Source organism: Aethina tumida, chromosome 1 (genome assembly GCF_024364675.1).
Source record: "Aethina tumida isolate Nest 87 chromosome 1, icAetTumi1.1, whole genome shotgun sequence".
Lineage (NCBI taxonomy): Eukaryota > Metazoa > Arthropoda > Insecta > Coleoptera > Nitidulidae > Aethina > Aethina tumida.
In genome coordinates this window covers 42,055,309-42,075,878 of record NC_065435.1, presented here as the reverse complement: position 1 = coordinate 42,075,878, position 20,570 = coordinate 42,055,309, and the positions used below count along the sequence as shown (strand labels likewise).

The 20,570-nt window shown below is 34.9% G+C and overlaps 1 protein-coding gene across 3 annotated transcripts in view; it reads left to right on the top strand.

Annotated features, from left to right (window-relative positions):
* Positions 1 to 20,570, top strand: part of LOC109594362 (myb-related protein B) — a 29,467-nt gene that overhangs the window by 6,422 nt on the left and 2,475 nt on the right. For 2 of the 3 annotated variants that reach the window (XM_020009584.2, XM_020009582.2), the window contains exons 2-7: positions 11,362 to 11,488; positions 11,812 to 11,961; positions 18,071 to 18,815; positions 18,874 to 19,595; positions 19,654 to 19,812; positions 19,934 to 20,044. In XM_020009584.2, coding sequence (XP_019865143.1) covers positions 11,362 to 11,488; positions 11,812 to 11,961; positions 18,071 to 18,815; positions 18,874 to 19,595; positions 19,654 to 19,812; positions 19,934 to 20,044 — 2,014 coding nt within the window. The remainder of the gene's footprint in view (positions 1 to 11,361; positions 11,489 to 11,811; positions 11,962 to 18,070; positions 18,816 to 18,873; positions 19,596 to 19,653; positions 19,813 to 19,933; positions 20,045 to 20,570) is intronic. The other variant, XM_020009583.2, reaches the window with a different exon arrangement.

Here is a 20,570-nt window from a genome sequence, read left to right as displayed (position 1 = left end):
TTCAAAAAAAGTTGTATAATTGAGGCAATTTTGATAAAATCAGCTAAATATATTTTTTATTACTACTTATGATAAGTTAATCAGAGTGTAATATTAATTACAGTCTTGCTACATTTTAAAACAGATTCTTGACTATTTTATTTGAATTTTTTGTGACGTCTATATAACATAATAAATATTTATTGGTAAATTTGCTCAAATTTCTATTTTTAAGTAAATTCGATTGAATTTTTTTAATCCCATCGACTACTGGCCACCCCAATAAAAAATACAAACTATTGTGCAGTATCAGATCATAAAACTATCCAGTTTTTATTTACCCCTCGCTCTCGTAGCGAATCTTGATGAGATTCAATTGTTTCGCAACAACAAAAATGGATGATGCATTCAGCAGCGGCCCCCATTGACGCCGCGACCGTGGAGTGCAGTAACCCGGGTCCACGGCACCCCAGATTTACGTTCCCCCATCCGAGTCCGGCGATTAGAATCGAGAAATAGGTGAGCGACTCCCTACCTGTGTGCCGGGATGATTTTCGGGATGCTATTCGGTCTAGGCGTACGCGACGTGGGAAAGGGCGAGATCCATTTACGGGGGACCAGTGTGGGAAACTCACCTGATCCGATTTTCCGCGTTACGTGACACGCCCGGTCATCGTCGTGCGGATTTCGTCGATTCGAAGATCGTGGGAAGGGTGCCCGGTTGAAATTTGGGCTGGACGACCGGGAGCTTTCTAGATGGAACCGATACGACTGAAGTCTTGGAAGTGTCCGCTCTTGGCGGGGTAGATTGTTAACGTTGTGCCACAAAAGCGTTCGAGCGTGCTTCCTCGAATTGTAACAGTCACCCTTACAAGAAAGCATTAAAGACGGCAATTGTGCGTGTCAGACACGTCCTGCCAAGAACACGGACTATGAGAAAATCGCGGGAAACCGCATCGGGAGGATGTCATTCATTAGGACTTCCCCTCATGGCTTTTATCAAAATTGTTGTGACCAAAAATGAGAAATTGTTTGGGCCATTTTTGAAATCAAACGCAGGGGCGACAGTCGAAACAATAGCCACGTTGTCCACAAATCAGGACAAGTACCGACCAGCCTGCAAGCGATGAATCATCCCCCTGTTTTTTTTTATAAATATGTCCCCGGAATATGTACAAGTAAAAAGCGTGGAGTAGCCGTGGTGTGTGTAAACGAAAAGAGGGGTCATACGGGCCTGGCAGGTGTCCCTTCGGAGATCCCCCTATGGCAGATGGCAGCGAGTCCCGTGTTTGATCAATATTCACGGCGTGCGAGGTGGCCACCGTCGAATTGAAGGAAACTCATTTTCTCGAAGTAAAAAATACAAGGATAACTATTATTTACTCCCCCCCTCCTCCAGCCGGTGTTTAGATAACTAATCTGAGAGACGCTTGATAATAATTTTAATGGAATAGTTGTGCGTCTTCGTTGTCTTTGTTTGGTTTTAGTTACGCCGCAACCCATTCGTTAGTTTCCGAGATTATCTTACCGCAAACAAACCACTTAAATAAAAACTTTAAATTTCACTGGAAAATTATACTTGTTCGGAGAGATACCTGCCACAAATTCCTACCTGTTTCAAAGCACACCCGCACCACGATATTATCTTACTGAATTAACATAAAACAATCATTCCACGTTGTTTTTTTAGGCAAATTATTTATGAATTAATCTGCCACCAAATTGGTCTAAATTGTCTTTGGTAACATCAATATTATTTCTAGTTTTTAGTGTCCCAAGTTAAGTAATTTTGGACGAGATCAAACAACTTTGAATTGGTTATTCTGGTAATTCAAATAATGAATGTCTTAGACTTAAATCAGAGTGTTACATCATAAAATCGGAGCAAGGTCCTCTAAGTTCCATGTATATTATGCCTATCTAATCAGATTTCTGAGAATTACTAGATTCAACTTTCCTGCGGAGTAAAATCTGACATTTTATACCCAGAGCTTATGGGAAACGTGAACTGTGCCTAGAGACGTGATGGTTAATATTAAACACAAGAGTTTTATATTTTTCTCCCCGTTCCAGTCATCTGTAGGTTCACCATTGACTGCTGATGAGTTTTCCAGATTTGAAGAGAAAAAAACCTTTTTATGGCAACAAAAGAACTTCAAACTCACAGAATTAGAACAATCTTCTTTAAATAAAATATGTCACACCTAAATAATTAAATCTAAATCAGATAATTACAACGATTGTATCTTCTTCCAAATTGAAATTTGACAATATTTGTACTACAAGTTTTGTAAGTTTTCAATAGCAGCTTCACATATTTAGAAAAGGTAATAAAATCATTTTGAATTAGATGAAATAATTATAAATTTTATGTACAATTCCATCATAAAACGTTTCATGCTATTTCTAGCTTTTGTAGTAAATCAGATAATTGCCAAGATTGATCTTCCAAATTGAAATTTGACAATATTTGTACCACTGGTTTTGTAAGTTTTCAATAGCAGCTTCACATATTCAGAAAAGTTAATAAAATCATTTTGAATTAAATGAAAGAATTATAAATTTTGTGTAAATTAAATAATTATCAAATTTGAGTCTTCTTCTAAATTGAAATTTGACAATATTTGTACTACTAGACTTGTAAGTTTTAAATACCATCTTCACATATTTAGAAAAGTTAATGAAATCATTTTAAATTAGATGAAACAATTATAAAATTTGGGTACAATTTCATCATAAAACATTTCACACTATTTGTAGCTTTTGTAGCAAATCACATAATCACCAAAATTGTATCTTCTTCCAAATCGAAATTTGACAATATTTGTACCACAAGTTTTGTAAGTTTTCAATAGCAGCTTCGCAGGTTTAAAAATGTTTATAAAATCATTTTTAATTAGATGAAACAATTATAAACATTGGGTATAATTTTATCATAAAACTTTTCATGCTATTTCTATCTTTTGTAATAAATCAGATAATTACCAAGATTGATACTTCTTCCAAATTGAAATTTGACAATATTTGTACCACTAGTTTTGTTAAGTTTTCAATAGCAGCTTCACATATATAGAAAAGTTAATAAAATCATTTTGAATTAGATGAAACAATTATAAATTTTGTGTAAAATTTCATCATAAAATGAATCTTGCTACTTTTAGATTTTAAAGTAAATCAAATAATCTACTTAAATCGGAAATGTTTTTCCAAAATTGATTGAACTGAATTTTACATAATAAATTTTAATAGTTTTGGAACACCTTTCATAATTTACAAATAGTAAATTGATTTAAATTTTATGGGTAATACTTTGAATATTTTCAGTGGCAGTTCACAGATGAAATGAAGTAATTCGAATAAACGACTTGAATATAAATATTCTCTGATTATTACATCGTAGAATACAACTTAAATAAAGCCAATCTTATCTGAATTCTTTGTACATATTGTCCTACTAGTTTTTAATAGGATAAAGTGGCTGCATTCGGACAATTCCTCCATCAAATGTAGATGTATGAATTAGCTCTCAGCCCCATGCACCCAGCTTTTATAGAGTAGAACAAATTAAACGCAACTGCATGTGACTTCGACCCGAACGGCGACATTACCATATCGCGAATGACCAAACAATACATCCGCAAAATCGATTAGACACAAAGCGTCGGCACAATGGGCACCGAAACAAGCACGGGGGTGTTATCAAGTGCGGCAGCTGCTACGTGCGCCGCATAGAGAGGTGGAGTTCGACACCCTTCCGATCCGTAGGAAATAGAAACTCCAAGCGTGGGGCCATGCCACATTGTGCACATGTACCCCGCATCTGTGCCCACGAATCGGGACAGCTTACACGTACCGCAACAATGCGATGGGAGAGATGCGATCGCACGTGACACGCGATATTTGTACTATCCGATGACTTTCCCGGTTACCTTACAACGTGTTAATTTATCCCGGCACCTGGAACCCGGTGTTTCGGATTTGAAAAGGACGGATAAGCCGGGCTTGCGGCCGTCTGAGTCGGTTTTAATGTACTCTCGACCCCCCCGGATGACATCAACGTTGGATTGGTCATGTAATAATGTGAAATTTATGCGAATTCCCGCGATTGGAATTCGCGATTTTTTGACGTGTCGGTTGCTAGGCCCGTTCTCCTCAATGAAACTGTCTTCGGCGTGGTCTCGTGCACCACGTGTTTTATGGTCGACGGTGACGGGTAGAACGAGTTTTTTCCGCGCCACTGTCAAGATCACATTTTGTTGCATCGTATTTTCGATGTGGTTTAAATATTTGCCTTCCTCGAAATACGCAGAACACCGCTGACGTTTTCTATCGATCTTATGTGAAGGTTACATCGAGTACTGCAAATATTTACATGTCTTACGGCACAAATTTTGTATTTTATTCTTCATATTTTTTCCGGCAGCTGATTTGGGTGTTAAGATTCTAAATACGCAGTAAGTGTATTCGCTTTTAGGTTTTTTTTTTGGACAGTCAAATTACTTTTAATTGGAATGTGGAAGTTCCACATATTAGTTTTAAGTAATATAAACAACAAATCTTGTGATGTTGAGTCTTTTAAGATTCCTAAAGGTTTTGTCTATGGAACTGACATAGTGTAAAAGTAAATATTTAACTTAAGATGTACCGAAACCTGTACAACACGGTAATGACCTCATGTTATTAAAATTTTGAAACTCTTAGAACAATGGACAAATTCAATTTTAAATTTTTCTCAAAATTGATGTCTGATTGTCCAATTTATCATTAATTTGAACCAATCTTGTTTAAATTACTTGTGTATTATATTACTTATCGTTTTGAATATTTTAGGGCCGGTTTCACAGATTTAGAAAAGGGCATAAAAGTTTGGCTTTTGTAATAATTCGAGTAATCGACTTCAATCTTGTGTTTTTAAGGTTATTACGTCATAGAAATAAAGCCAATCTTATCTAAATTCTTTGTATATATTTTCCTTACTAGTTTTTGATAGGATAGAGAACTGACAGAGATGAAATTTCGACAACTCCTTTATTCAAAATCATTTTGAGTTAGATGAAACATTTATGTTTTTACAATTTTACCATAAAATGTGCCATATTACTTCTAATTTTGTCTGGATATTAAAATAATTGATTTACTGTTACCTCCAAAAATCTGATTATTACATTATAGAATCACAAACATGTCAATATTTATCTCAATTAAATTTTTCTCAAAATTGAAATTTGATTGTTTAATCTATCATATATTTGGACCAATCTTGTTAGAATTACTTGTATAGTATCTTTATCTAATATAATATTTTCTGATTTTGAATATTTTCAGTGACGGTTTCACAAATTTAGAAAAGATTAGCTTTTGTAGCAATTCGAATAATCTACTTAAATTTTATATATTTCTAAGTGAAGTTTGATTATTAAGTCATAGAATACATCTTCAATAAAACCAGTCTTATCTAAATTCTTGTTTAAATTATTTGTATAGTATATTTATCTAATATAATATTTCTGGATTTGAATATTTTCAGTGGTGGTTTCACAAATTTAGAATAGGGCATAAAAGATTGACTTTTGTAGTAATTAGAATTCTCGACTTAAATTTTATATATTTCTAAGTGAACTCTGATTATTAAGTCATAGAATAAAACCAATATTATCTAAATTCTTTGTCCTTACTATTTTTGGATACAAGAGGGAACTGGCAGAGATGAAATTCTGACAATTCTTTCATTCAAAGTCATTTTGAGTTAGATGAAACCTTTATAAATTTGTTACAATTTCATCGTAAAATTTGCCATGCTGTTTCTAGTTTTTGTAGTAATTTAAATAATTGATTTGAATTTTAATCTCAAATTAAAATCTGATTAAAGTCCCAAAAATCTTATTACTTATCCATGGTTGAAAAACCCAATAATTACCTCAATTAAAATGGCAAAATTCAAAAACATATTAATGGACGAAAGTGCGTTCCGACTAATTAGTTTTGTTGTACACACGCAATTTTTTACATTTATCCAATTTAATGATATAATTTATGTATTACCTGTGACGATAGCATCTTATAATATGGGGACGTGCGAGCAGATGTACTCTAAAAATAATGTATTTAAGCCTTTATGGCACGATAGTCTACGAGTATCACGGAATAATTGGCATAATTAAGTCCCGACTTCCTTCTACCTATATATCGCCAATTTTTCATTTTCTCCGGGCCCGGGAATTCAGGTGGCGCAATCCTAGAAGTTCATTCGCATCGCAGTTCATTAATCCTGACATCTAACTGTTCAGCGGTTCAATGTCCAGGAAGGGGGCGCAATATCCAAAACATCGCCCCCATTATTTTCTAAGACAGGTGCTCGGATAGAGCATATGTTGGGTACACGTGCCCACGTTTCTTATATCTAATGTGAAAACACTATTCCGACTTTCGTCGTTTCCTAAATTATTTCTAGACGACAGTTGGCCGGCCTCCCTTAGAGTACGCCATCTGTAATTATAAATTTATTACCGACGACGGTACGACCGGGGGGAGAAATTGGTTTTGTGAGATGGCACCGGTTCCCATCTCGCATCCCCCCGCACTGATGAATCGCATTAAATAATTAAGGCGAGAACAACAGATCCGCTTTCATTAAACGCCGCATAACGTAAACATAACTGTGAGAAGTCTCGTGTTTAATTAGAACAATAAACATCGACTTAACAACGTTCCGCAGGTTTGTTTGCTTCCTCTCCGTGATAGTGAACTAATTGTTACTAAACGTGGCCGAGTTATGAAAACCGTCTGGCGTGTAATTTATTTACGCGGAGATAGCTGTAACGTGCGTTTGTTTCAGCATCCACCCGGATTAAAGGGCGTTATTAGATCGGGCAAACATTGTTGGGAGTCGTTGAACCGGCCGAAAAGATTTGTCGGTCAATTTTACCTGAAGTGGATTTCCTGACTGGAGCCAGATAGATCTCGGGACGAACGTTTTTGGCGGGAATCTCGTGTCCACGTCATTGCACTTTCGAGAGATTATTTACAATAAGTCATTTCGAGTGGATTTTGTATTGTAAACAAACACCAGAAGAGAGTGGGATACAAGTGGGAACGTGATTTTCTTCCTTGCTGACGGCAAATTCTATTCTGGGATACTGTCTAATCTCGATTTTTGCTTGCAACCACCCGATTTTTGACGGATCAACACATGGGAACGGATCGTGTTTCCCGATCGGCTGCTGGCATCGTTTTATCAGTTGTTTTGGCACTGAAATTACAAAATGACGCTGAAAGATTGGGTTCAATGAACCGATTGTTTTCAAGTGCCAAATTTTTATTTTATTTTTAAAAACATAACTCACAGTCGGATCGAACACTTAACATTTGGATACATCAATTACGGGCTTGGAGTTTTTTAGATGCATAATTATGTAACACTGAACCGAACCAACCGGTTAGGGGTTACTTTTAAATTGAATAGCAGGTAGACCACACTTTAATTCTTTGCCCACCCTATTTTTAGAAGTGGAAAATTAAAAAAAAAACTTCTAGATTTAATTTCCAAGTTCCTCTATTACTAAAGTCAATTGTTAGGACTGAACTAAATGAAGAAGAATACTTTAATTTCTTCAAGGCAATCGTCTGTAGAGTTGAGGGAATTCCAACACACTGAAAAAGAAACTTGGTGTTTTTAATTGAATTGACCCATGTTATTATTTTTAAAAGTAACCAATTAAAAATTATGTAGTATACAATTATTTTAACAATTCAGGGATCTGCTAGTTATAAAATGGAGAAAAATATTCTTCAACTCTTTATATCTGAAAGCCAAAAATAAGAAAGACAATAGTCTGTAGAATTGAAAGAATTCTAACTCGCTGAAAAAGCCTTTGTTATAGATACTTAAAAAATAGTGTTTTAAATTGAATTGATACGTGTAAATTATAAATATTATTGTTATTTTCAGAAGTAAACAATTTAAAATATGTGGTACACAATTAATTTAACAATTCGAAGTTCTCCTATTGTTAAAACAATTTATCAATCCTAAACCAGTTACAAAATGAAGAAAAATATTTGTAAATTTATTTGTTATCTTCGATTCTTTTTATATATGAAAGCCAAAAATAAGACAATAGTCTGTAGAGTTGAAAGAATTTCAACACACTGAAAACACTTTTATTATGGATACTTGAATGAACTGTGTAAATTATAAATGTTATTATTTTTAGAAGTACACAATTAAAAATATGTGGTACACAATTAATTTAACAATTCGAAGTTCTGCTATTGTTAAAAACAAACCAGTTACAAAATGAAAAAAAGTATTAGTAAGTATTTCTTTGTTATAGAAAAAAATTAGCCTTCTTCAACTCTTTATATCTGTTAAACAAAAATAAGACAATAGTCTGTAGAGTTGAAAGAATTACGACACACTGAAAAAACCTTTGTTATAGACACTTAAAAATAGTGTTTTTAATTGAATCGAGATCAATTCATTGTAAATTATAAATGCTTTTTTTATTTTCAAAAGTAAACAATTAAAAATATGTGGTATACAATTATTTTAACAATTCAAAGTTCTGCTATTGTTAAAACTATTTATCTACAATAAACTAGTTACAAAATGAAGAAAAATATTTGTACATTTCTTTGTTATAAAAAATTAGTCTTCTTTAATTCTCTTTATATTTGAAAGCCAAAAATAAGACAATAGTCTGAAGAGTTGAAAGAATTCCAACACATTGTAAAAACATTTGTTACAAGTACTTAAAAATAGTGTTTTTAATTGAATTGATCCGTGTAAATTATAAATTTCGATTTTTATTTTCAGAAGTACAACAATTAAAAATATGTGGTATACAATTTTTGACAATTTGAAGTTGTGCTATTGTTAAAACAATTTATCAACAAATTAGTTACAAAATGAAGAAATATATTTGTAAATTCCTTTAATATAGAAAAAATTACCATCTTCAACCATTTTCATATTTAAAAGCAAAAAATAAGACAAAAATCTGGAGAATTGAAAGAATTCCAACACATTGAAAAAACCTTTGTTACAGATACTTATAAAATAGTGTTTTTAATGGAATTGACCCGTGTTTATTATAATTTTTCAGACAATTAAAAATATGTGGTATACAATTAATTTAACAATTCGCTGCTATTGTTAAAATAATTTATCAGCACTAAACCAGTTACAAAATGAAGAAAAATATTTGTAAATTTCTTTATTGTAGAGGAAAATAACTTTCTTCAACCTTCTTCATATTTTAAAGGAAAAAAATAAGAAAATAGAATTGAAAGAATTCCAGGACACTAAAAAAGCTTTTGTTACAGATACTTATAGAAAAAATTGTACTATTAGTAGTAACTACTAATTTACTTTTAAAAGTAGAAAATCTCTTGTGTAAAACCAATTTAACATATGTTACTTAGGGATGGTAACCAAATATTTGTTTCAGATACTTGAAGTGAAATGGCATTTTAATTGAATTGATGCATGTAAATTGTGAATACTGCCGCTTGTAAATATAAAAGAGCCTAGATCCCATAGAAACGGAGCATAATAGCAAAAGAAATCCTACTCCAAAAAAAGGATTCATCGAGATCATGTACCAAGCAATTTCGCTTTTGACACAGGGTAATTGTACCCCATTCTCACCCCTTTCGATGCATATTTTAATCGGGGCCCGGAGCATCTGATGGCAAAATAGAGAAGCACGTCTGCCCTACTTTCCCGCGCTGAATAGAAAAATAGTAAGGAACAGTTCCCATATTTTACCTGGAACCTATGGGAAAATTCCTAGGAGGGGCTCAGATAAATGGGGTGCCGTCCTGTCAAAAAACCGTAAATTATAAACGTGACACATGCGTAAGGAACAAGTCATCGGCCGCCAAAAACTGGACGACGCATCGGACGCAATCACCCGAGAGACAACGCCCCTCGGCATGGTCGAGTCCGCGGACGGGTTCACCCAAGAATTTCTATCGCACCGTTTGAAAATAATTCCCGATCGTTAGCGGCGACCGCGGCGTAATTTATCAAGACGCAGTTCTATGCGGCCCATCGCAATAACAATTCATTTTTTATATATATTTTATAGACCGGCGGAAGTGCGTGACAATTACAGGAAGTTGACCCTTAAGCGTTCACTCCGAGCGTGCATCCACTCCGCAAGAACAACACAAATACATATCATTTATCAAGTCGCCAATTCCACCGAGTTCTTTGTCATCAAGATTTTAATTTCGACGAAGGAAATTGCGCAATTGCCTCTTACCTCCCCGGTTGGGTGGTGTGGAATCGGATTATTCGCAAACAAAATGGGCATTGTCGATGTGTTATTGATTCCGGTGACGGAACTTTCCCACGTCTTTTGTTGTTTTCTTGCGTTTCACGTAATCCTGGAAACACGGAGGGGTTGCGACAAAAGCTAATAAATATAAAAAAGGGACGATTTCAGAGGCACGGAACATCTGCGGAAGAAGGAAGCGTTCGTCCAATAAAACATCTCAAACGCCTGTTTATGGTTTTTGGCTAATGACATTAGACGGCGTTAATGGACGTCTTTATCAAGTCTTCTTTTATGTTAATGACTTACGATTTGCATTTTTTTCGGTTTCATCACACTATTATGTCATTGGTATATTTAAAACTGTAAAAGCTTTGATAATTGCGGGACGATAAGGAGGTGCATTAATTTAGGTCATTATTTAATTAAATTAATCTTTATCTAACATATTAAAGTTACATTCATATTCTTCCTCAATGAACTCTGATAAATTATATTACGAAATGTCGTGTATAATTTTCGAAATTTGCAAGTTAAATTTATGTACCCATATTTCGCCCCTTATTTATTTCACGGCCGAAAATTTTCCCATACCTGAGTCGTTTCACCTGCAGTAGTTGAATTATTGACAAGGGTGTATGTACAAGTTAACCTTCATAATTGCCGTCAGCTAATAAAAATGTGCTCATTTTAATTAATCATTTCAGGCGTAAGGTTATCGTACACAGAATTGTGGCGAATAATATTAATAGAATAAATAACACGTCCAAGCTTATAATGCATTGAGATAAATTGAGCATTAATATAAATAAAATGTGCTGCCGTTTCCCTGCGTTTTGCGTAATGCTTGAATTAACAAGACATTAATAGGTCCAGCATGGGATGATTTACTATTAACTACCCGTCACCATATGGCAATCGTGTCTGGCGTTCCGGGGGGCATTAATTGATTTATAAATTAATTGGGCGAAAATTTCAATCGTTAATAATTATATAATTTATTATATTCGGAGGGTGTTAATGGCTTGTTGTAAATTAAACAACGACAGACCTTAGTTGATCACCACTTACGGCGATTATTAATCGTGACCACTTGTTGCAGATTCAAAAGAGAGGAGTCCGAAGTGGAGAACAGCGGAAACGAGGATTCCGACGATTCGATCGGCTGCGAGGAGCTGCAGACCAGGGCCAAGAAGACGATCAACAAGGGCCGCTGGACCAAGGAGGAGGTAATGGCCGCGTCGAAATAATTCATCCGAGTCGACGGAAGACAGATTGAAGCCGGGTCGTAACACGAACTCCGGCAACCCAAAATAATATAAAAAAATCGACGTGTTCACCACTCCCAGTAGTTATTTATATCGCACACAAATTACGAAGTCATTGTTTGCCTGAAATACCTGTTTCCATCCGAGAAACGGTCGTCGCGGTCGTAACGCAACACCTAACCACCCGCCTGCCACCGGCTTCTTCGTGGACCGTAAATCGATATATCGGTCGCGACCAAATCAATCGGAATGATTCGCAGCTTCAATTTGGTGTTTGGTTTCAGGACGCGCGGCTCAAGCAACTGGTGGAGGACCACAACGAGAAATGGGACGTGATCGCGGAACATTTCCCCGATCGTTCGGACGTGCAGTGCCAACAGCGTTGGACGAAAGTCGTCAATCCGCAGTTGATAAAAGGACCGTGGACCAAGGAGGTAGGCATTCGACGAGAAAGCCCCAGCTTCCGGCCGCCCGTTAATTTTATTTTATTTTATTTTATTAAAACGTTTATCTAATAATGTAAATTTCGTGCGTATTATTTACTTACGCAGTCGTCAAGGTTGATAATCTTACCTGCCGATTGATTTGTATTCAGAATTGATATAAGGCAAACATCGTTTGATACGTTGTCACTTCCTTTCGCAGCTCGGTTAACACATGTTATTTGTGTATACGGACGGAATTTTTAAGTCGGGGTTTTAAAATCGAAAGTGGATAATTACCAATTTTTGATGTACAGTAGTGGACATTATTATGGCACCTTTTTGAAATGTTAAAGCCATAACTATTTCATTCAATGTAAACTATTATTATAACGTTAATTTATTATTGTTGTTTTATACAGAATTATAAAAACTGCTACATTCTTATTCTATAAAATGTTACATATATTTTTCTGAATTGTGATGGACATAAATGTGGCAACTTTAATTTTGAAAGGGATTTTTAATGATTAAATCTGTGTTATTTAATTTAAAATTAATACTTTGTATAATATCCTTTTTGTTTTATAATTTAGCATATATCCGTGGCCTAGACTCGATTATTTTCAGAATATACGTCTAGATTTCTTCAAGGTTTCTGAATTGCTGTGATGAGTTTATTTAAATCTGTAAAATTTTGTTATAAACATTATCCTCCATGTTTTCTACAAGGATGATCTCAGTCACTATTTTGGATTTGTGTTTGGGATCGTTTTCATATTGAAACACATTTATTAAGAGCATTATTTCTAGAATATATGGAAGAAAATTGTATCCCTGTACATAAATAAGCATAATCAAATCTCCACCACGTTTTATTGTGGATATAATAAACGTGTTGAGTAGTTTTGTCTCTGTAAGATGTTTAAGATAAGCAGTACCATCATTTTTTTCTAAATTAAATTTAAACTTGTCAGTAAAAGTTCTGTGACCAGTGTATGTGATCTTAAACAAGCCAAAATTGGACTTTCACATTATTAGTAGAAACCAACATTTTTTGTAGATCTCACAGTCCTTGAACTAATTTCAACAATGACAATTGATTTTTTTTTTTCGTAACTAGCACTTGGCCAGTTTCTCTAAATTTTTTAATAATATGGGAACGATTGACTTATTAGTTCTAAACTCATCTGATCTTATTTCTCTCGGTATTGGAAACACTGAATTTTAATTTTTTTTTTCAGTTTCACTTCAATAAATAATTAAATAATCATAATTAGCAAAAGACCACTAGTAAAAAATCAGAGCAATGAAATGGTCAGTTGAGAGACAACAATAACAGAAAAAACAATGAACATTATAGATATGGGCATTCAATTTAAGTATTTTTAATATATTATAATAAGTTGCCATACTCATGGCCTCTAGTGTATATATAATTAATATTTCACTTATTTTTACAAAGAATTTCGATCAATAATTAAATAATCATAATTAGCAAAAGACCCCCTGTAAATAATCGATTTAAATTCACCAAGAGCAATGAAATAAAATTAAGAAAAAACCAGTTCTATACTGAAGACAACAATAACAGAGAAAACAATAAACATTATAGATATGGGCATTCAATTCAAGTATTTTTAATATATTATAATAAGTTGCCATAATTATGGCCACTAATGTATATATAACTATTATTTCACTTATTTTTACAGAGAACTTGCATAATAAAACAAGATATGAGATAAAAAATAATTTTAATAATACTCAAACTCATACTTTATTAAAATTATAATCAGTTTAATTAATAAAAACATAAAATCTAAATAGTTAACAAAAACAATATTATGAACTTAAATAATTACGAAATAAAAACGTACAGATAACAATTAATTACAGAAGAAATTAAGTTAAATATTATAAAATATAAATTTAAAATCAGTTTTCCTATAAGAAATATTATTTCCATTACCACAAATAAAAACTACAAAAGACAAACTTAAAATAGATTATTAATAAGTATTTAAATTATGTTTGAAAATAGTAATCAGCGTAATTTATGATACGATAATGTTCCTTAAATATTTACTTATGTATCATTTGACAGATTTATTAAAGGAATAAACTACTATAAATTAAACTGTATCTAATATTTATATTTTTATTAACAAAGTTTCGTTTTATTTGTTTTGTTTTGTTTTTTTTTTTTTTTTTTTTGTAAACAGTTTCTGGTACTTTTTTTTATAATAGTTTTGAAGAATGATATTCTGCGTTAATTATCAACGAATCCCGTTTGAAAGGGCACTTGCCCGAAGGCACAAATTAACGCGCAGTTAGAAAAATGTCGGGCAAGAGTTCATCCATGCATTCGATGAAATTGGGTGGGTTTTTTTTTTCTCGTTGCGAGCATTTTCCTCACGTCCCTTTTGTTCGAACGGTCGACCGAGCGTGGAGAGCGACGGAACAAAGCATCAAAGAAACCCCTTCGAATGGCCGGCCACATACTGGTTCCCATCGTCATACGCCGCACTTAGCGTACTTCTTTTATACGTGCACTAAGGGCATTGCACTTTGTCGCTGTGTTTTTTTTCCCTTTCTTTCTTCAAGAAACTCGTCCCATCCACCATCAATCAATTACCACCGACTGCCAACAATGGCTTTTCTAGTTAGGTGTTTTGTTGTTTTAATGTGTTGCCTCCCCGCCGTACTTAATTCAGTTGCATCGCCGCTAATTGACTTTGTGAATATGTTACATCCACTAATGGCCGTTTTAAACACAACTATTTGTTCCATCATTAATTGTTCCAACTTATTTTTAAAGTTAGGTAAGATCATTATATGTAACCTATACATGTTAGTACCAATTGATATTGTTCCAGCAATTCACCGACTAATCAAAAATGAGACAATAAGTTGGCCCGTTTCAGTGTCCCACACATCAATTAATAGTGCAACAAACACTGAAAGCGAAAACTTCCTCCATCCATTTTAATAGACACAATTCGATAAACCCCATACATAGTTGTGTGTCCGTATCGCCGAAAAATTGTTTGAATTGTCTCCTGACACCATTCGACGAGATTAGATAATTCGAACACGGCTCACGTAATCTCGCGACGATGGCCCCGTGAAAACAAGGACGTCGAATTAATGAAAACGCGATAATCCATTCATAAAAATTCTGCGGCGAACGCGTGCACCCGAAAGTCTTTGACCAGTCGAGTCTATTGGTCGGATTAGGAATTCGAATTGTTTTTTCGACGGTCGTACCGGTCCGCCGTTAATTCGCGGTGCCGGCCTTGAAAAATATGCGAGATGGTTTTCGAAGAGAGCGAGAGTGCTTTTTTTTTTTCATTATTTAAACCATCGTGTGAACAATTGCACTCGTTTGCACCGGTACTTCTATGTTTATGAATGAAATTGCGTTTGTAATAGATGCCATAAACGTTTGCTGACAATGAAATGGCACGGTACTCCGTTCGTTTTAACCATAATTGAAATTCTTTTGCATTTTACGGCGTGTAGTATCCTCCTCTGCATTTTAATGCGGTGTTTATAAATAAAATTATTACAAATATATTTTGTAACTGAAAATTGATCATTTTTTTTTTCATCTTATACAGGAACATTTTACGACAGTTTCGTTTTTTATTGCGCTGAAGCAGGTTTTTTTCGAAACATTTACATAATAGGATAAAATAGTATGAAATACCTTTTCGCGGGCCCGGAATTAATTAGCATAAAACACGAAAAAAAAGTAAAAACGATGGAATTATTCTCGGGACACGTTTATATTTTAAAAAAATATTAATATTTGAGTAATTAATCAGAAAAAAACTAATTTGTTTTCTGTTTATAAGAAACATTTACATAATATGGCAAAATAATATGAAATAGCTTTTTGTAGTCCGGAATTAGCATAAAATAAAATAACTAATAAACTTTCTGTTTATAGGTTTTGTCTGAAATATTTTCATACTGGGATAAAATAATACGAAATACATTTTTGTGGTCCGGAATTAATCAATACAAAACACGAGAAAAAAGTAAAAACGATGGATTTATTCTTGAGACACGTTTATATTTAAAAAAATATATATTAATAATCGAGTAATTAATCAGAAAACAGCTAATATATTTCTGTTTATAGGTTTCGTCGAAACATTTACATACTGGGATAAAATTGTACGAAATACATTTTTGCGGCCTGGAATTAATTAGCATAAAATCCTAAAACAGTAAAACCGATGGAATTATTCTTGGGACATATTTATATTTAAAAAAAAATATTAATATTTGTGTAATTTATCAGAAAAAAAACTAATATATTTTCTGTTTATATGAGACATTTACATAATATGGCAAAATAATATGGAAATACCTTTTGGCAATCCGGAATTGGTTAGCATAAAATAAAAAAGTTATTCTGGGCACAAATTTATATTAATATTCGAATAATCCATCAGAAAACAACTAATATACTTTCTGTTTATAGGTTTTGTCTGAAACATTTACATAATGGGATAAAATAGTTTGAAATACCTTTTCGCAGCCCGGAATTAATTATCATAAAACACGAAAAAGAAAGTAAAAACGACGAAATTATGCGCGAGACACATTCGTATTAAGAGAAATAAATATTAATATTCTTGGGTAATCCAAAAAACTAACACACATTATTTTCTGTTTACTCTTTCAAGGTCTCGTCCAATTTCAAATTACGAACCAACGAAAATATTCCCTTAAAAATGATGTCATATTTGTTGTGTATTCTTTCCTAAGATCCTTGAATTTTTTTTTATTAATGCTGCTGGTCCCGATGTATGAATATTTATTCCATGCCAAACATTAACGTATTCGAATCCAAATTACCATCATAAATCTCTGACAAGAGCGCGCTAAAACCGATATATTCATAGTCTCCTAACGATTTTCTGCATATAAATAGACCAAGAAACGTGTTTAAGTGTAAAGATTCATAGACATGCAAATACTTCCTAGGCATGTGCATCAGACCACTTCTTTGTCATGCAAAAGTGGCATCCGTACGAAAGCGGGAATTGAATGACCCGCCATTAATTAATAATTTCTTAAATTATAGTAATTTCAATGGCTTGGTATAATTTGCATAAATAATCTGCTGCCTTAAATAAGGGTCTTGCGTAAAATATATTATTCACATCCTCTGCAGAAAAAATATATATAGGTCGATTTTAAAAATAACGTAACTGACACCAAACAGACAGTGAAACAGTCTCACGTTAACAAATCGGCAAACCGGAAGCGTCCATTAACCGGGTTCGCAAAGGAGTCATAGTTCACGTAGCACAGGCCATATGTTGCCTGACAGACATCTCACAGCACCTCGCATATGACAGTAAAGCACCATTCTCGACTATCAGGTGGTCAAACGAATGAATAACAATTGTGAGAAAACGGTAGAGTTTAGGATTAAGTTCATCAATGCGGAAAAAACAATTATAATCAGTTAATTAACACAGTTAGACTCCATATTGTTTCCCATAAGTGCATCTGCATAAATTAATCAATAGGTTTTGATAGCCCATTCTTTCAAGGATTGTTGTATAATATATATTATGTTTTTTTAAACATTTTAAATTTATTTTTACTTGCTGCTTATTTCGATCTTTATCAGACAAATTACGAATTATCAAGTTAATTATATATAGAAGGTTAAATTATCACATTACCACCATTCTATATGTTATATAAATTACATATTAATTTTATTAGAATATAACGTATTCACTCTCTTATGTAAAAACAGAGTTATAATTACGAAAACACTAAACTTTTTACGAAGAAAACCTTGTTAGAGGCCTGAGAAATTAAAAAAAAAAATCTGATAACCTAAATTAATTTGAACTTCCCACAAATATTTTTGACAAACCCAAGTTAAACAATCAATAAATATTAATGTTGACACCATGGCAATATTTGACATTATGACAACATTATTTGTTTTCATTTCACAATCAGTAAAGCTGAGTACTTAAGTTGTAAGTTTTTTAAACAAAGCTAAGAATTTTGTTTTAATCTTAATATACATAATAAATTAACCAGTTTGGACGTTTAATTAAACGAGTAATTGATGTTCTAGGAGGATGAAAAAGTAATAGAGCTCGTGAACAAATACGGAGCGAAGAAGTGGACGTTGATCGCCCGCCACTTGAAAGGCAGAATCGGAAAACAGTGCAGGGAACGTTGGCACAACCATCTGAACCCCAAAATCAAAAAGAGCGCTTGGACCGAAAAGGAGGACGAAATCATCTACCAAGCGCACAAAGTGTTGGGCAACCAGTGGGCCAAAATCGCCAAGCTCTTGCCCGGACGGACCGACAATGCAATAAAGAACCACTGGAACTCCACCATGCGCAGGAAGTACGAGGCGGAGAACCGAGACACCGACACCAGAAAAGGTCGCAAGAAGCATGTAAAGATCGAGACCCAGAGCTACGCCATGCCGACGACGCACGAGAATCTGTCCAACGACATGGAGAACAACTCCAGGGAGATGTACGAATGGGGACTGGAACTGTACGACCAGGCCAGCAGTCAGTCGAGTGCCGGTGCGTTTTCGGTCGGTGCACCCACCCCGAGTCCCAGTCCCATCAACAACACACCGCCCACCCAAAGTTTCCTGAACGGATTCGAAAGGGTCGCGTCTCCGCAGCCCACGAGACAAACGGAATTACCCTCGTTCAACTATTTGAGTTTCGTGCAGCAGAGCCCTGTTAAATTGACACCGTTGCCGGAGGAGCCAATTAACGATTACGATATGCAATATTATTCAAAATCTTGCGTCAGTCCATTGAAAGTGAACAGTCGACATTACATCAAAGCCCGTAAGTATTGATTTAAGTGCACGCTTGCAGCGCCGCTAACATTTTGGTCATTCCTCAGGTGTCGTGCCGCCCAGTTACTCTCAAAACACGTTAGTACCTGTAACCAACGCTTTGACAATGCAGCGTGCGTCCACACCTCCCATCCTGCGACGCGGCTCCAAGTCCAGAAGGCGTCGCGAGAGCAACGACTTTGCCGATTTTACGACGTCGTCGGTTCAGAGTGCGGAAGACCGCCAACACACCATCGACATCGATTTTCTTCTGGACGGTGGCGCCAAGACCACGACTACATTGTCGCCGATGCGTGGCTTAGGTTCGCCCATCAAACAACTACCGTTCAGTCCGTCACAGTTTCTTAATAGTCCACATTTACCGTTCGACTCGGCGCTATCTTCCACGCCCGTCAAACGGTTGCAGGTGTCGACGCCGAAGAAGTCCACAAGGGTAAGTCGATCAGAAAATTGTGGAGATCTTGCAATTACCCCCGTTTATTTTCAGGATCGAGATTATAGTCCCTTGAGCACTCCTCGTGGTCTCACATGTAAACCGGAAATGGAATCGACGACAGCTGAAGTCGTGACTCCCAATAAGAGATTTGGAACGGGCGACACTCCCCGGACGCCGACGCCATTCAAGAAGGCGCTGGCGGACATCGCCAAAAAGTCCGGGCCTATTACCGAATTACCTGACACTCCCACAAGACTCGAGGACATCACTGAGATCATGAAGAAGGAACAGGATAGTTCCAATTATGAGACTGATACCAGCATGATGATTCAAGTAAGACGTGCACTATTTTGATTGGTTACAGAATACTAAACAACTCGTTTTTATTTAGAACGACAGTGGATACCTCACTGGTAAAAGGAAGGGCAACTTGGCTGCCGGAAAGGAAAACATGTTGCCAAACAAAAGGGTTCGGAAGTCTTTGGCTCCGTCTTGGGCATCCACTTCACTTGCCAGCTCGACGGATATGTCATTCGCAATCGAGACGCCGGTAAGTTTATTCACGGTACTGTATTATTTGTTACACCAAGTGTTTATACAATAAATTCCACAAAACGTTTAGACACCGTCACGTAGTTTTCATGTTAAATAAATTTCGTGTTTTGTTGCAGAGTAAATCCTTGGGCGACGACACAATATTATTTTCCACGCCCCCATCTATAATCAAAGACTCATTGGGAGTCGCCAGCTTAATGGACTATCCTACCCAGTCATCATCCAAGGTACATGGATGGTTCCAATTTGGAGATAATTTGTTTCCCTCTTAGAAAACACAAGAATACCAACTCAATTGTATAAAACAAACTCCCGTACCTGTTCCCAAAAACTCCCTCAAGTTATACAACTAACTGGGACACTGCTTAACTATTTTACTTCTAATTATTTTCTTATTTATTTCTTTTTTGCGCTTTTGTGGATCTGTTATGCCTCAAGTTTCAGGTAGCTTTTGTACAGGTAGACTTTGTTTATTCTTTAAAGATTTACCCATTCTTCTATAAGGTTACATGAATAGTAAATAGTAAGACTAATATTGATTTATGAACTAACCAAGTCGAATAGTATACGTGGATACGAAATACTTGCATGCAACAAGTCAAAATTCTACTAATTGAAATGAGTGGTAATCTGAAATTCGTTACACGAATACATTGCTCACCAAAGAGAAGTCACACGCACACATTCAATGAAATGTGCTGTTTAACGAATTTCTGATATCAAAATTGGTCGTTTAACGTACGTTTCTATCCT